Source organism: Aulonocara stuartgranti (genome assembly GCF_965226115.1).
Source record: "Aulonocara stuartgranti genome assembly, chromosome: 19".
Classification (NCBI taxonomy): Eukaryota; Metazoa; Chordata; class Actinopteri; order Cichliformes; family Cichlidae; genus Aulonocara; species Aulonocara stuartgranti.
In genome coordinates this window covers 14,607,466-14,620,661 of record NC_138955.1, presented here as the reverse complement: position 1 = coordinate 14,620,661, position 13,196 = coordinate 14,607,466, and the positions used below count along the sequence as shown (strand labels likewise).

The 13,196-nt window shown below is 39.3% G+C and overlaps 1 protein-coding gene across 1 annotated transcript in view; it reads left to right on the top strand.

Annotated features, from left to right (window-relative positions):
* The window catches only part of babam2 (BRISC and BRCA1 A complex member 2), a 114,749-nt gene extending 105,125 nt beyond the window's left edge, over positions 1-9,624 (top strand). The window contains exons 9-12 of the mRNA XM_082517150.1: positions 5,888-5,958; positions 6,047-6,129; positions 6,275-6,428; positions 9,136-9,624. Coding sequence (XP_082373276.1) covers positions 5,888-5,958; positions 6,047-6,129; positions 6,275-6,428; positions 9,136-9,199 — 372 coding nt within the window. The 3' untranslated portion in view covers positions 9,200-9,624. The remainder of the gene's footprint in view (positions 1-5,887; positions 5,959-6,046; positions 6,130-6,274; positions 6,429-9,135) is intronic.
* Positions 9,625-13,196: the final 3,572 nt, after the last annotated feature.

The following is a 13,196-nucleotide window of genomic DNA, read 5'->3' as shown; positions in this document are numbered from 1 at the left end:
GGGGGGTAGCATTGCTTGGTCGACAGCAATATGTAGGAGGGTAATCTAGTCAAAGTAACATCCATGTGAATCCCAGGACAAAAGGTTTCCCAATTTCCAGTTTGCCAGACCTGTTTTGGATACTTTGTGTTTCATTTTTGCGCTCATTAAATTTTTCTTAGATTTTTATATATTGTTTTATCAAACTGTGTATTTATTCATCTTTAAGCTATTTTGCTGTAGGTTGGTTGGTAGTGGGGTTTTTCTCCTGTTTCATGTCGTTTCCTATTGTGGTTTAGCCCATTTTAATTGAGTTTTTGTATAAAAATATTACATTTAGTCTAGTTTTAACTGTTTCAGTTTTTATTTCTATTATTGGGCCATGGGTGATATTTGTCAGATGGTAAGACCTAAGAAGTTCAGAACAGTAGCCTAATGTAATGCAATACAACCACAAAAACCCGAATCACAGTGTAAAAACAAAGATTAAAAATGAGCCTTATCAGGCTGGCTATGTTGGCAAATTTGGCTCACCCAATTGGCATTTCTTGTGTAGTTTACAGGCTTTCACATCTAGTTTTATGTTAGCTGTAATAACAGCTGTTTGTAAATAAGTATTTGTGTGTGTATATTTAGATCTACTTGTGGAACTTGGGGAATCAAAAGTCATTGATGTTCAAAATCAATTTGCAGTCAAATATCAGATCAGTCACACTTTAAGAAAGCTGGGGGTGGTGTGAATGTGTGACAGGCAGAGAAGTGATTTCTTAATAATGCTGCAATAAGCACTTCCGGCGTTATTGCATCACTCTCCCCACAGACACCTGCACAAACACAATAAATGGATGTGCGGGTGTCATGGGTGCGGGCAGGTTTGAATACCTGCAAAACAAGATCACCTTTCTTGCATCACTCAAACCTCCAGGCAGCCAATGGAACGGCTTGGCTGCGAGTCGTACATTGAGTGGGGGCAGGAAATCCTTTCTCAGTATGGGTGTGAAAGTGCAGTGATCCACACTTCCCTTAAAACACACACACACACAGTGTAACTACATAAACAGCTTATTGAGTATGTGGCCTTGCAGCTTTTGAGAAAGCTAAATTGCCGCCTCCACCGTTTCATGTAAACATAATCGAACAGGAGGCTGAGTCACAATGTGTGCCTGTCTTTATGAGTTCTTACAGAGATCACACACATACCACTGTGTGTTTGAAAGATTACTACTTTCACAAAACGTTGTCATTCATACAACGTTGATGAGTAATCACAAATATTCAGTAGCAGCTTAATCATGATACATCCTGTCCTCAAAGGAACCATGCACTTTTACTACAGGCTTTTGACTGCTTAGGGTTGAGACGAGTAATTGGTTGACTTTTTTTAGTCGTCAGATTTTACTGACACCGATACAACCTCGCGTAATAATAATTGTTTTGGTTCACCCTTCAAAAATATACTAGCTAAAAAAACAGAAACTTACGTTTGAACAAGATTTATCGACCTACACTACAATAAATGTGCAGACAAGATGTTTAATATGAGGTATGACCTCCTCTGGCCATGTTGGAAGCACCTGTCACCTGTTTAGGCATGGACTCCACAGTAATTGCTCTCCATTCCTGGATGAGTGCAGCCTGCAGCTGTGCCACGGTCATTAATTGTGGCTGCCTCTGATGAATACATTGACCTAACATGTCCCAGGCATGTTCAGTAGGAGACATTTTGAGACTAAATGCTAGCCAAGGAAGTGTCTGGATTTGGTCCTGATTCCAGGACGGCCAGCACTACTTTGGCAGTGCGGGGGTGGGCATTGTCAAGCTGAAACAGCTGCTAGGCGGAGTGATGCCGCAAGTACAGTTGGAGCATCTCGTCTCAGTACCTCTGTGCAATCAGGTTTCCACCAAGTGGAAGCAGATAAGAGATGGTGCTATCGTGGGCAAGGCTGCAGCAACAGCTCGGGCACACATGCCAGAATCCAGCATGCCAGTACCACTCCCTCAGTGAACGTCAGTCAGTTGCAGCATTTTGTGCATACAATGTTTGTGTGTTCTGAGATCACTGGCTTGAGAATGTGGTAAATTAAACCACTCCTGTGGTGCACAAGTGAGTCCATTTATGTTCAGTAAACAAATTGCCAATCCCTCTATTGACTAAAAGCAGTCAACCAAAACTGAAAACGATTCACAGAATATGTTTGGGCTTTTCTGAGATTAAGGTGACGTTCTAAGAAATGGATTTAAAACAAATATTGAAAGCGTTTTTTCAGTAATGCAGTATTAACACAGAAGAAATAACAGCATTCACTATCTAGAAGCACTGTTTCACAGCACAGAGTCTGAAAAATGTCACACAATTAGCCTTAAAGTGAGCACTGCAGCATTTTATATGAAAAACAGAAAAGGCTGTTTAGTCAGGAAAAGAACGTCACATTATATAAAAATGGAGACTAGAATGAGGAAATTGTTGAGGGTTTTTTCTTGTTACGTTTGACAGAGAGCTGTTAACAACGGCTTATTTAGTTCTCAAGTGGTAAGCTGAAGACTTCTGTGACATTTCAATACTCTTGTACAAAGACTGCGTGTAATATTACTTTTTTGCTCAGAGCAAATAACACGTTCGCTTTTCTTAATGTTGGTCTTTCTCTGCCACGGCATTGTTTATGTTCTGGCTGCTCTGAACAGTCCAATGCCAAATGCAGTTAATGCAAGTGATAAGACTGGAAGCAATAAAAACGATGTTGCTAATAAGTGTTGAAAACAGGTTATGGCTGAGGTTGAATGTTTATCTACCAGTCAAGTGATGATGAAACAGCCTTATGTTGGTTTCTGCGCATCTTAATAAACATGAGCCCCAAAATCTATTGGTCATTCTATGCACCTCAAGCTACAGACTCAACAAATAATGCTTCACAAAAAACTATTAGGCCAACTAAGATATCAGTGAGGTCATTAAGCTCAAGATCAGGACTTTTTTTGAAGCAGGGAATCCAAAACATATACCCAAATGTTAATGGCTATCCTCTTATTTCTTTATTAGGCACTTTTTTTTTTAATATTCACCTGACCATAGGCCTTAGGTCATAGTTGTTGAAGTCCAGCTTCACCAACCCTCCAGACATCGCTGACAGTAGTTTTTTGACTTTGTTTAGATCCAGACTTGAAGCATTACTGTACCTTTTTTGGTTTATTTTTTAAGAAAACTCCAGTTAGAGGGTGGTGTATTTTATTTTTTGTTGGTGTATCTTATTTTATTTTTTGTCAAGCACCTTGGTATGCCCTTGGTTTTTTAGTGGGCTTTATAAATAAAGTTTATCATTATTATTATTATTATTATTATTATCATTATCATCATCATCATCATCATCATCATTATTATTATTATTATTATTATTATTATTATTATTATTATTATCTTCTTTATATCCCATGTTTTAACCTACCTGACTTCTAATAACACCTGGCAGAGCAGCCACATAGAGATCAAAGAATCTGGATGATTTTTGCTTTTGGGATCCCAAAGAGCACCTAAAATGCATTTTTGCATCATCTCAAAACAGTAGTCACACACCCATGATCCTTTTAATCATTCTTCCTGTCCATACCGAACAGAAAGCAAACTGAGCAGATTAGAAGATTGATTTAAAAGTTATTTTATAGTTGTCTAAACTGCCTTAAGCAGTTGCATTTTTAACAGATTGAGGTCTGTAGATTTTGTCCCACTTTGGGAAGGGATTTCTTCACACCCAGTATGGAAAGGATGAGTGATTACTACAACAAAATCTCTTACAGTGTAAATATGGGCATGTGAGAATTTTTTGAGCCATTTCCACACCGCAGTTTTGGTGCCAGGACCAGACTGTATCTGTTAATAAAACTCGACCTGCCGCTGCTATTTTGAGAAGGTCACCCATCATGGCACACTAAGCTCTCCAGAGCTACCCAGATGGCTAAAATTGAGAGGCCATCTAGTGCTACTGTGACTAAAACGGATGTAGATTTGTGGGGCTTCATTTTCTAGTCTGCTGACTGGTTGTTTAGGCTGTTATTCACTCTGATTAAGAACTCTGATTAGAAGGAAGTAAAGAAATCTCACTTTGATCTTCTACTGATGGCAGCAACTTTCTCTTTCTCTTCCTAACCTTTAACGCTTATGGCTCTGAAGCTTTTTCGGGCTTCGGCCTGAAAGGTTTGAACATCCTGCTACGGCTGGGCGTAGCGATTAGAGCTTCAAATTACAATACGAGTGTTTCCGGAGCAGAATTTATCCTGCACAGGATCTTTTATTTCAAAAAATGACCAGATTCTGGTCATGCTGCTCAAGTGTCTGGTTTCCTGTTGTCTTCACCTGCCTTGTGCAACTTCAGCCCCTGTCAAAGATAAACCAGATGCCATGTCAAGTGACACAAAGCACAAAGATGCTTCTGGGATACTTCTGAAATGTGGAACGGCACGTTTGGTTAATTGTACTCATTGTCTTGAGTGGGCCCACTGCAGACAGGATGCACCGCAGTCATGCCTGGTGCATTCCCAGAGGTCATTCAGGCAGACCACTAAGTCGAGCTCAACAACACTCCCAATAGATCGGCTGATCTCAATGACAGCCCATATCAACACAGGCCTTGATTATATTTTCCATTGTCAGTGGGTCAGCTTGGGTCCAAGTGATCTAAATTCCCTAGATTTCAACCTGCGAATACAAGGAGTCTGTGCAGACGTCCGTGTGCCTGCCAATTTTTTGTGAATTTGCAGATCCATCTGCCAACACTTTACATAACAATGCACTAGCTGTGTAACTACCTGCTGCAGAATTCAAGTAGACTTTAAAGAAGTATAACTGGAATGACTACTTGGCCATTGTGTCTCCAACTGTCTGTGTAACAGAGTTAACAGAGAATTATCAGGGTTTCATTTTTAAGACACTACCATTCTACTACGCTATTGAGAAATATCACAAAGGACACACAATTTAAGTTCCTTCTTAGACATCTTACAAGTGCTGACTACTACAAACCGCTTTGTAGCCCACATCCACCCCAGCTCCTCCTTTTCACTTAATTAGCGTCACATCTTTTTTTCCTCTTGACTATTTTGTTCTATACTGGGGTCTTGTTCCTCTCTCCACCTCCAGCTTTCCACGTATACGTGTAAAAAGGTGGGGAGGTCCCAGATCGGAGTTTTGCAACCTAATTTAAATGATTACAGATTTTGATTGATGTCGTCATGAACTGCTGTTAACTAAGGAAGAATGACCCCAAAACTGCCTAAAGAAAACCTATAATGTAAAATCATTTGGTAAATTGACAGTTCATTAAACTTAAATAATAATTTTCCTGCTTGTAAGCACACAGGCCCAAAATACATAAAGGCGTCTGGAATTCTGCACTTTTTGGGTCACCTTGTTTTTTCCAGGGCCCTCTAACAACTTAAGTAGAGGAAATAGCTGCAAAAAATTTTCAGAGTGGAAAAGCACATTTAATCTCTGCTAAAAAAACATCATTGAGATGGAGTCTAAAGTGAAAATACATCTTTTTTTTTTTGCCCCAATGATGCTGGCGTAGAAGGTTTTTTTGACTTGTTGTTGACTGGTTGAAGCCTTATATGGACGTAATTGTGTGATTATGCATCTTTAATTAAATTAAAGCATGTCAGTAACATATATATGACTTTCCCTTTATGTGATTATCTTTCCCAGCCATCCCTGGTCATAAGTGAAGCTGGAAAAAAATATCTTGAAAAGGCTCTTTTTCTTTCTTTGTGCAGAGGATGAGTCAGATAAGGGTTATCTGCTTTGATTGAGCCCACTGAATCCCTTCTGAACATTTCTCTTCATAAGTTGCTGCTCATGTTCAAACACGGTTTGCTGTTTCTGTATTTTCCTGTATGAAAACCTTCACTTTGGCCTGTCTAGGTGCAGTATGTCATCCAAGGCTATCACAAGAGGCGAGAATACATCGCTGCTTTTCTCAGCCACTTTGGAACGTGAGTCATGAAGCGATCACAGCACGTGTCTGGCGCTCATCAATTTGTTACTGGAGACATGAATGTAATCGGTGTGTATGTGTTACAGGGGGGTGGTGGAGTATGATGCTGAGGGATTCACGAAACTCACCCTTCTACTCATGTGGAAAGATTTCTGCTTCTTAGTGCACGGTAATTAAATTTTTTTTATATATAGCACCAGTTCACAATAACAGCTGTCTCGGGGCGATGTATACTGCAAGGTAAAGGCATCATAATAATAAAGAGAGAAGAGGAGCGTCAGGTATTCATTCTTTTCTGTGTCTGCACTTTGTAGTGGACCTCCCGCTGTACTTCCCCAGAGACCAGCCCACCCTCACCTTCCAGTCTGTGTACCACTTCACTAACAGCGGTCAGCTCTACTCTCAGGTGCAGAAGTCATATCCTTACAGCCCACGCTGGGATGGCAACGAGATGGCAAAGAGGGCAAAGTATGTAGCACCTGCCTCGTAAAAATACACATTATTGTAATTATATGTTATGCGAATATGTTGAACATTTCATACACTGTTGGGGTGAAACTCAGTGGACGTACAATAATATATTAGACCCTTTACAGTCAGAAAAAGTCATATAAAAATTACTTTTGGAAGGGAGTGTAATACTCTTAAAAAGAAAAAAAAAACACAATTTCTCAGATATTCTCAGATATCAAATAGCTAAAAAATGCAATATTCTGTGAAATTAAGTCAGTTAATTTAAAAGGAAGACAAGACACAATTGGATATTCTGACACTGTAAAGTTAAACATGGTACATTGTCCCCTGACTTGAAAATTAATTATTAATTTATGTATTAAGTAAGTAAATTTTTTTTTTTCTCATTTCAAAGTGTTTCAAAATGTTCCCAGAAATGTATGACTTATCATGTCATATAAACTAATCTCAGAGAATATCTGAACCTGAATCTGGATTTTAAACCCTTCCAAGATGTTTTTTTTTTTCTTGCTGTGACCCTTTATTCCTATTATTCTACCTTGTAATGAAATCCAGCCTTTTTCATTCCTGTCATTATCTACATTTCATTATCTTCAAAGTCCCTGTCAGCTTGTTTCATTCATTTATCAAAAGTGTTGTTAAAGCTTTAACTATGGTATTATGACGCATTGTCATATGGACTGTGCAGCATATAGACCATCTATTGATATACAGATTTGACCCAACCCTCAGTACACATAAACTAGCCTGACCTTGTTTGAGTAAATGCAGTGTTTGCTCTTTGTATGGTTGGTAAAGGTTAATAACTACTGTAAATATTGAAAACAGAAGGCAACGCATAATCTCTTGGCTGAGCAAAGGTTCTTTAGAGGAAAACTACTCGACGTGACACTGAGTCTCATATTTGTGGGCTTTTTGTCTTTGGATACCCGGTTGAATGATGGTGTCATTGTGACAGACAGCTTGACCTTCCTCAAGAGTCACCGACAGCGTTAAGTAAACATTCCAGACACACATCTTCAGGTATATCGAAAATGCAGGTGTTTGTTTTGATTTAGGAAGCTAAACTATTGATTTAGTCTTAGTGTAGTTTTTTGTTGGTGACATTACAGTTGCAGTTCATCCTCTAAGCAGTTTTAAATGCCACTTTGTGCATAGTTTCAGTGGTTATGGGTGTTATTCAGATCCATGTTAATGGAAAGGCCTCTGTGTACTCCTCCTCTGCAGTGATACAGCAGACAGACTCTCCTGCGTAAACCCAGTTATCATTTTCAAACAGAAATTGTTTGAACAGCTGAACTGTTACATCTCCTTTTAGCAATACTGCTGCATGGAGAGACGTGGCATTCAAAGAATCCTGAATAAAAATCTGTGTGAGACTTGACTGTTGTCCCGCCCCCATCGACAAAAAGCTATTTGGCAGGTTAACTGGCAAACGTACAAAAAAAGTTTCCTGGAATAGGCACATGGGAATCAAAAACCTTGACTGATTTAAGTTAGGCCGATCTCCTGTTCAAGATTATCTTCTTGGGCATGTCCAGACAGCTTCTGGTGTGGCTGCTATTTTTGCACTGCTCTCTGAAAGTGCCCCTCAGAGATGCGATTTCACCACAGACGTTAAACTGGTGCAGACAACAACCATCAGCTTCAGTTTCAAATTAATGTGAAGTTCTTTTGAAAGCTCCATCTCAAGGCTACAACTGAGCAGTTTTCAGTTGAAGAGTTCACAGTTTTTAAGCCTGAAGGCAGCTCGTTGGATCAGGAGCAGGAGCACGCTCGCTGTTGTTTCAACAGGTTGTGCACCATGATTGCATCTGCTAGGATGTGACATTCAGATGACGCGATCTCAACTGTGCTGCACAGCGGTGTGCTATGAAGAACACTGTCTTTACTCACCACGTACTTACATTTAACCAGTTTGCCGCCTCAAGACTTTGCCCACTTTCTGAAATCAATAATCAAGGTGAGTGATAATAATTGTGTTGCAGCAGAGGAGGTCAGAGGATGGTGTGCAAACATGTGAAGCGATTTTAATCAGATTTGACTGCTGATTCCACAATTTTTATGCCCCTGTAAACTGATCTCTGCATATGAATATGTGGAATCTGTTGGCAAGGAACAATATTTTTGGCAATAGAAGCCTTCTGGTCATGTTTGGACAGGATATGGTTGTGTGCAGGTACAATTCCTCCTGTAAAATAAACTGTAAAAGAAATATTAATGGAAACAGATAAGGCTGTAGTTCAACGAGAGGCTTACATATCCACTGGCTACTATGGAAGCTCTGAAAAATTGACCTTTGTCGTCAGAGTCAGGTTGACGATGGGTTTCCAAATTGATTGGCCAGTGACCAATGAAATAAAAGTTATGTCTCTGTGCCCTTTACGTTAAATAAGGAATTGGTCTTATTAAGCTAAAACTTAAATCCCCAGTGACATGAACAAGCTGATAGTCGAGAGACTTCCTTTTAGAAAGTCATTCAGGAGAAGATCTGTTCCTTAAACTGCTCCTGTGTTTCCCTTTAGAGTTTGAGGTGCACAGTGTCGTTTCTCATGTTGAATTGTGTTTGCAGGCAATAAAAACATTCTCCTTTTTATGTGCACTTTGCTGCACGCTGGGACTGACCCAGTGAATTTGTCAGATGCTTTGAAGCAGTTGAAACATAATTATTGTCACAATTTATTATGTCTCTGTCTCCCAGGGCGTACTTCAAGAGCTTCATCCCTCAGTTCCAGGAGGGAGCCTTTGCCAATGGGAAGCTCTAGCACTGACTGGCTTGATGACATGCCTGGAGAGTCGCCCGTGGGAGTGTGTGTGCACGTGCGTGTGTGAGTGTGTACCTGTAGTATGCACAGACTTGCTGCAGCAGCAGAGTGATAATGACAATATTCTTCTCAGTCAGTACCTTCGCTTTTTATTGTAGCCGATCTCCTGTTTAGTTGGCCAAAAACTGGCTGTGCTGATGATTCAATCCAATTAAAGGCCTTTATTTTGAAAACAAATGCCAAACTGACTGGAAATAATCTGACAAGCTTGTACTTGTACAAACCGTTCCACCCATTTAAATAAACATTATTTGTTGCATTGTTAAATGATCTGTGACTTGCCTTTTAACTGTTTAAATGCTTTTTGATTTCTGTGACAAAGTCTTTGTCTGACATGTTGGCAGTATAAAACAAGTTCCTCCTGACAGTGTGTAATTGCTTTATCATTTGAAAAGTATTAGCACCCGTCTTTGAAATTGTCCTTTTACTTTATTTATTCAAAAGCGTAAGAACTGGAAAATAGACTAAGGAGCATTGTAGACATTAAGACGGCGTGATTACAGCAGTATTGTGTGTCAGGGTCATTCCATGTTCATCTCATCTGACCCCAGCTCCTTTTTATGCAGTGACTTTTGTCTGTTTCATATTTTTTACCTTCATACTATGAATACTATTATAGAAGATTATACTATTGTTATGAGCTCAAGACCCTCAGTGTACAAAAGCATGGGTTAAAGCATATATATATATATATTAGGGGTGCAACGATACACAAAATTCACGGTTCGGTTCGGTTCGATACTTTGGTGTCACGGTTCGATATTTTTTCGATACAAAAAAATGTTCATGCATTTTTAATTTGTCATTTATTAAAATTATAAATATATATTTTAACTCAAAAGTACAGTTTTTAAATTTAACCCTAACCCTTGTGCGTGTTTTTTATTTTGACAGCGAATGCGCACCTGCGGACCACTTATGTGCAGCCCTGGTTATTTAGCTCGTCATATTGCAGCCACAGAAATTCTTTTGTCCATGAAACCATAAAGCTGCACTTTCTTTTTGCCTTATAGTCTGATTTGTTATAACTTCTCCTTTTTGTGGTAAGCTTTTCTTTGGCTGTCACTTCTTCACCCTGACCTGTCTTATTTGGCTCAGCAGAACTGAAATGCTTTTACACACGCATTCACATAAGCTCAGCGATTCTCTGCGCGATCAACCTCTCACATGTTTAAGCTTGCTGCAGGAGATTTCACTTGTCATGTTTTTTAGATTAGATAGAACTTTATTAATCCCTCGGGTGGGTTCCTCTGGGAAATTCGATTTGCATAGTTTGCATAGTAAGCTAACGATTAATAAGACGATGTCAGAGGAATTGGTGCACAAATTATCATCACTCACAGATCAGTGCTGTCGCTCTCTATACACAGTTCGCACGATTGCAAAGTGAAAGCAAAAAAACAAGCGCAAATTCAAACGCGACTTCAATATGTCACATATTGACAGTGGCTCACCGATGCCAATGACATAATTACCCAGCTACATTTCTGAAAGAATGCAAAAGCATTGACATATATTTTTCCTACAATAGCCCGACGGGCAGGGAAGAGATAGATTTTGGTAGCCCGACTGAAAAAATCGCTAGCTCCGGGACGTCGGGCTAGCGATATTGCAAGCCCTGTATCTGATTGAGGAATCACTCATCTTTGGAAAAGAGAGTTTATTACAGAGAAATGTCTCTTTCCAAAATAAAAGCTATACTATCCGCTTCTTCTGGGCTATATTCTCAGCAGCATAAGGAGAATCATGTGCTAACAGCTGTCTAAATGACTCGGCTAAAGTTAGTAGCATGCTTGCTTTTTTTTGTCTGCTTCCACTTGTCTTTGCACTAGGATGATGTCGGCGTAAATGTGCAGTCATATTCGTTGTGTTCCCACTAGTGCTTTCAGGTTAATCTCGTTGAAATGACCTTAACGCCACAACACGGCAAATCTCCGTTAACGAGCTACCGCCGATCGCTCCGTGCATGGGGCTAGACGGCCAACACGTTAACGAGCTAACTGCGCTAACACACTAGGTCACACCAATGTAATTGAGCATTGCATGGCACATCCAACATACTGTTTTACTTTAGTCCATGACTCGCTTACCTTCAGGGTCATACGTCACATGAAAACCAAAATAATTCCAAACACCAGATCTGAATGAGGTTCAACTTGCCTGTTGCAAGGAGAGCTTAACTTCTGTCTCGCTAGCTTGCCCTGCGCTCTTCCTTCTGACTATGCTGTCTGTGTTGAGCGCTCAGTGGATCTGCGCTCGACAGTGCAGCCTAGGCGGAGTAGTCGAACACAGATTCACTGAGCGCTCAACACAGACAGCATCGTCAGAAGGAAAATTGATAAAATAAATTACAAATGTTGTATTGTTCGATACATATGCGTACCGAACCGAAAGCACTGTATCGAACGGTTCAATATCGATACGAATATCGTTGCACCCCTAATATATATATATATATATATATATATATATATATACATATATATACATATATATATATATACATATATATATACATAGATACTGTATCATTATGTCTTAAGTGCAAGAGATGTTCACATGAGCTGTAAAACACACAAAAACTGCAACCATATCCATTTTACAGCAGCTCAACGTCTAAAGCAAAATCTGATTTTTGTTTGGTTTGATTTTTTTTTTCTATAACCAACTTTGAGCATTGTTAACATGGGATAGATAGTTTTAACACTAAAACTGCTCCAGTTTATTATCTGTGACACACAGTAACAGAAACCGGTAGCCTGCATGTTCTGATTTCTGATGATCCACCTGACTAAAGTGCATTTCAAGTGAACTTTCAGAGGTTAACTGACATTTGTTTCTATTACTCTATATCACAGACATTAAATGTGTCTTTTGTCAGTGGGTCTAAAATGGATTTGTGCGTTTTCATGTCGATTTAAGAAGTTATGTGGGCTCAAAAATGCTTGAATAAAAGGTGTGTATTAAAAAGTGACAGAAAATCAACCCACCCTTTGAGGGTCACTAGATTTTCCCAGCGTAATTTTACATAGCTTCATTAATTAAATATACTAAAGTTGATTCTGAGGGGGTCACGTGGGAAATTCATTTAGATTTGATTGAGTTTATATGGAGTAGTCTACTGTTAATATAAAAGTAGCTACATTTGGATTTAATAACATTGATCAGGCTTTTTTTTTAGATGAAAAAGTTCATCTGAGCAAATTTGTTACATATTTTAACTATGCCATAAAAAGAAACACTGTACAAATCAAATGAGTATGCACATTAATATTATCACCTAAAGCAATATTATCTTTAATAATAGTTCACCATTATTTTCACCTCACACAAATACAATTTATATACAACACAGTACTAATCTGGAGAGGATTTAGTGTGTCTGTCCATATCAAAGCCAATTAATCAAATGCAGTTGCACATGCATCACATGTGTTTGCCTTTCCCATAGCAACAATATCATCGATATTTTCAGGTCTGGCACGGAGACATCATTCTTCCCCTCGCGTCCAAATACGCGCACAGAAAATCTACCTTGAATAATGCGTTGTTCATTATTTTAGTTCAAAATGACTCTCTGCCCTCCAAATGTGTTCAGTGGTACACCTCGGTATCTGCAGTGCATTTCAAACCCCCACAGATGCTGTTGTTTTTTACAGGCCCTCAGTGTGCTTGTGTAATATGGAGCCGCAGCACAGAGAGGATGAGAGAGTGTGTGTGTGCCTGAGTGAGGCAGCGTGTGCGCTCGCTTGTTTTCATCATTAAATACGAGGGTCATAGTTAGGGGTCCTTCCTGGCCTGAGGCGCAGCCCTTTGCTATATTTATTGTTGGTAAAGCAGCAACTGTCAAGTCTAATTGAGAACTATAGGGTGAATGTATCTGGGGCATTTAATAGCATCAAGGCTCTTAATAAAATAATTAAAAAGCAAGATTCTT